Source organism: Cladophialophora immunda, assembly GCF_000835495.1.
Source record: "Cladophialophora immunda strain CBS 83496 unplaced genomic scaffold supercont1.141, whole genome shotgun sequence".
Classification (NCBI taxonomy): Eukaryota; Fungi; Ascomycota; class Eurotiomycetes; order Chaetothyriales; family Herpotrichiellaceae; genus Cladophialophora; species Cladophialophora immunda.
Window position 1 is genome coordinate 1 of NW_015622681.1, and position 3,258 is coordinate 3,258.

General features: G+C 52.4%; 2 protein-coding genes across 2 annotated transcripts; one reads left to right on the forward strand and one right to left on the reverse strand.

The window, feature by feature from the left end:
- On the reverse strand, positions 1-1,486 carry PV07_12783 (uncharacterized protein). The gene is made up of 2 exons (XM_016400349.1): positions 1,121-1,486; positions 1-1,069 (listed from the first exon to the last, which is right to left on the reverse strand). The coding sequence occupies exon 2, from the start codon at positions 994-996 to the stop codon at positions 118-120; it is 879 nt and encodes a 292-aa protein (XP_016242004.1). The 5' UTR covers positions 997-1,069; positions 1,121-1,486; the 3' UTR covers positions 1-117.
- Positions 1,462-2,903, forward strand: PV07_12784 (uncharacterized protein; the record flags this gene model as incomplete). The annotated part of the gene is made up of 3 exons (XM_016400350.1): positions 1,462-1,556; positions 1,613-2,215; positions 2,267-2,903. The coding sequence occupies 3 exons, from the start codon at positions 1,462-1,464 to the stop codon at positions 2,547-2,549; spliced, it is 981 nt and encodes a 326-aa protein (XP_016242005.1). The 3' UTR covers positions 2,550-2,903.
- Positions 2,904-3,258: the final 355 nt, after the last annotated feature.

Below are 3,258 nucleotides of genomic sequence, written 5' to 3' on the forward strand. Positions count from 1 at the left end.
GGGGGGGGGGGCAACCTTGGTCGGATTGAACACCCTCGACGCCGCAGATTACGAAAGCCATTTCACCACTAGGCTGATCAAATGTGTGATACCCATGATCGCTCCGCAAAGATAACTCTACGGAATCCTTTTGCGCTTGACCCGGGACCGAATCGACCGTTTCGCCTGTTCCACGCTCGGCGGTACCTGCCGGTTCAAAAGCATCCGTGCCTTCTTGAGCCTCTGCTCCGCCCGTGCAAATTTCGCCTCCTCGATTTCCAACAGCCTGTATATTTCCCGGTACTTAGGACGCTGAATATGACACTCGTAACACTCGTTCCCTTGTCGAAGCCACTTGGTGCAGCCTGGATCGTTGCCAGCCATCCGTTTTATCCGATGGCATGTTTCGCATCGAATGATCATCTCGGCCGCGAACGGACCTAAACGGAGCCAGCCCCGGTACCCTGCACTGATCCGGCAATCTCCACATTGACCAGCACCGGATTCCTGCGCGTGAAGAGTTGGGCAGTTGGTCTGCTTGCTCTTGCAAGAGGGGTTCCATCGTCGAATATCTTTCCAGCTCACACTTCGGTGGTCTTTTCTATTCGACCGAACATCTGCGTACGGAAAGGCGGCGAGCAGCTTCATCGCCATGCATGAACCGCAATACAAGCGCATTTTCGTTCGGTCGCTAGCCCAAGACGCCGCAATGCTGGGTACCTGCTCTTGTTCCGCATGCCTGAGCCAATTACTAACGAGGATAGGATTACGAGCAGTCTCGTATCCAGCAATTGCGATCAGGAGGCCGGATCCGCTGGGCAACCATTTCTCGCATTTTTCGGCAGCATTCTTGGTTTGCGCGTCGAGACAACGTAGCTCTTTTCTAATTTTTTCGCGGTAGATTTCGTGTCTGTACAATGCTTTACAGGACTGGCGAAGGGATAGAAGGTCGCAAAGTTCGAGATGAGAGGCGATAGGTATGTGAAGTTCGGCTGGGAGTTCGATGAGGGTAGCCATCCTGGACGCTGTCGGTAGAAATCTCCAGATACCAAAGCGGATTCGGGTTGGTTTGTACCCAAGCGTAAGGATACTGCCGACTGGAATGAGCGGTGGCGTGGGTCTTGAGGTACCCAATACGTACGAACGGGTTCGAACCGGGCGCAAGGCGCAAAGCGTAGTATAATGCCGAAAATCCGTGTCGAGGTTGAGAGACAGAAGAAGCCATTTTGCAGCAAAATTCGGGAAACGAGTATAAGGCCAAGAGCTCTGAAGTGTAGAAGAGGGGGTGCAAACTATCTTCCATCGTGGTTTCCGCGTTGTCAATGAGCGAAATCACAGAGTCCTGCACCTACCCTAGTAGCCCAACGCCATAGTCAATCGCTTACCCTAAAAAGAAGGTTACTATTGATCTTGTCAATAGCGCATCGTGCCGGGATGGTCCGATGAAGTGTCGAGCAGAGCGTAGGACGGGGAGAAAGAGACATGAATCTCAGCAAATTTGCTGAGCAGGAAACACTTGATGATGCTGGTTTGCAGATGGAAAAGGCCTGGCGCTTGGCGAAAATTTTGCATGACACGTGCTGACACGTGACTTTGATGCCCTCTCGTGACTGAAAAGTCACGTGCCGAGTAGCTTATCCGCATCTAGCACGCATCAAAACACGCCCGCATTATTCTACTACTGGGACAGTGATGACCATGACATACGGCTGAAGACGCTGAAGAATTGCAGTGTTCCCCGATCGAACTCTACGAACCATCTCATTCACCAGGCAGACGCGAAATATGCGCATCACCTTGTAACCGTCCATCATCCAGGCTACGAGTCAACTCGCCTATTCGAGATATCCGCATTTGACGGCGAATCCGGTGGCATTCGCCATGGCACTTTGCTTCTTTTATGTGGTATTGTAGCAGGTGGAGCTTGGGATGGGTGGCTGTCGGAGGAAAAGAATGGGACGAGAGTACCGGCCGACCTCGAAGCTGTCCTCACCAAACCAGACTACTATTATCATCTTCCTGACCCGCAATGGCCTGTGGTCCTATTTTTGGACCATCTAACCTTCCCACACGGTCGACCTCCGCCTGGATGGACCTTTGATGACTCCGGGATGACGCCGTTCTTTGACTCTAGTGCTTCGGTATCAAGCATGTCTCAAGCAGTCAGGGATCGTGATAAGACGTGCCGGGTGACCGGATGGGCAGACGGGATGGAGCGCGCACATTTGCGTCCCCGGTGGGCTGTGGATTGGTTTACTCGAGAAGAGTTGGATTGATACAATATCAGCGCAACCCTTTCGGGAGCCACTTCTGTGGATGACATGGCCAACGCAGTTGCGCCTCGACAAGACGTACACACGGAATTGGACAAGGGCACCTTCATATTTGCTCGCAAGCAAGGGAAATGGGTGCCGCATTTTCTCAACCCAACCCACAACTTGGGACCTAGATATCACAATACGCGCATTGACATGCCTGCAGTTGTCAGCGAGGCGTTTGTGTTCGTTAACACTGCTGTTGCTATATTCCCCGAGTCCACGGAAGAGATTGAGAAGCCTAGATGGGGATGATGAACTACGTGACGTACCGAGCGAGAAACGCGTTCGCTCGGATCTCCCTCCTGGAGAGTCGCATAAGACGCCTGCGACACCTACCCTCACTGCTTGCAAAACTCAATCAGACCTCGGTACCTCCGCATCTAGTGACTCTGAACTCTACCCTGAAGGTACGAGGATTAGATTGCCGCGCCAGCGGGGATTGAAGGAGGAGCGTAGATTGAACAAGCACCTAGCTTGTTGTGATTATGACGCCGCTGAAGCAGCTCTACACGGGGATGTTCAACGTCCATCCGGCAAAGCCCGGCTATGCACCGAGTGCCTTGGAGTAGAGTCGAGATGGCGTACCATAACGGAGCGAACTCGTAGGCTAGAGCGCGTTGATGTTTCCAACTCGAAATATGTCATATCCTATTTTTAGTCTTCGTTACGGTACTAAGTTCTATATGTCCGGCCCTAATCTCGACTTTATATTCAGTATTGTGGTCTGATACTTTTTGTGAACCTATTCCTCACAAAGCCACATCGGTGTCATCCCTTGACTGTGGGTTCGACCGACATGCTCACAAGTCCGAAGAGATCACCGCCGCCCTACCCAACGTCGAAGCCTCGAAGGGATATCGCGATGGGCTCGAGAAGATAGCTGTTGCGCCTGAGACAGTTGCCGTTTTACGTGCGCTTCAGGCGTTACCTGATTGCGCCTAGTGCCAGGAGGTCTTGCGAC